The 814-nt window shown below is 29.4% G+C and overlaps 1 protein-coding gene across 1 annotated transcript in view; it reads left to right on the top strand.

The window, feature by feature from the left end:
* Positions 1-814, top strand: part of LOC144241633 (protein POF1B-like) — a gene marked incomplete at both ends in the record, with an annotated part of 34,486 nt that overhangs the window by 12,559 nt on the left and 21,113 nt on the right. The window contains one exon of the mRNA XM_077776186.1: positions 563-693. Coding sequence (XP_077632312.1) covers positions 563-693 — 131 coding nt within the window. The remainder of the gene's footprint in view (positions 1-562; positions 694-814) is intronic.

Here is an 814-nt window from a genome sequence, read left to right as displayed (position 1 = left end):
TACAAATAATAGAGGGAATATAAGAAAAATACATAAAACATGTTGAATTGAGAAGATTAACTTAATCTAACTTCAAAGTATGCTAATAAATTAAGCTGTCTTTCTCTGAGAGGATGCAAGTCCAAATGAAAGCAGTTCTTCTATGTCAATATAATTCAAATAATTCGTATGTTTTTTTCCAACACAGAATAGAAGAGGAAGCCCTGTAGTGATAATGGGCAATTTAGAGATTTTGATTTACTAGTTTTACTATGTTATCTAAGCATTTATATTCCAGGATTTTTTTATATAAATTATTCAAGTTTTCATTCATTAGGTCACTTAGATTCGTGAAATAAAATAAAAAATGCTATTGTAATGTTGTCTTTTCTTTATATTCCTCCCTTATTGAAAAATGTATATCTCAGATGCAAAGAAAACTTAGTGGGTTGATTCATGAGAGACTTGGTAATATGTAATTTGTATTAATGGGTTATCTAACTTTTTCTCCTTTCACATCAAAACATCTATCAATTTAGAAATACTTAATGTTGTTTATAATCATGGTTGGTGTTTTCTTCAGGTGATAATTGAAGATGATGGCCCTGAAAAATTGGACCCCAAATATTTTGGAGAGTTACTTGCTGATCTAAGCCGTAAAAATACAGATCTATATCACTGCTTATTAGAACATTTGCAGAGAATCGGAGGAAGGTACTGTAAATATATAATTTGCCTTGATGTTGTAATTATCAAACATTCTAGGATACTTTGGTATTTTTTAATGAGCTTTACTTTTTAGAGCAGTTTTAGGTTCACAGTGAAACTCTAGTAC

The sequence above is a fragment of the Crocuta crocuta genome, unplaced genomic scaffold, assembly GCF_008692635.1.
Source record: "Crocuta crocuta isolate KB4526 unplaced genomic scaffold, BGI_CrCroc_1.0 scaffold1282, whole genome shotgun sequence".
Taxonomy (NCBI): Eukaryota; Metazoa; Chordata; class Mammalia; order Carnivora; family Hyaenidae; genus Crocuta; species Crocuta crocuta.
The sequence above is the reverse complement of the archived record's forward strand: the minus strand, read 5'-3'. Positions and strand labels throughout refer to the sequence as shown.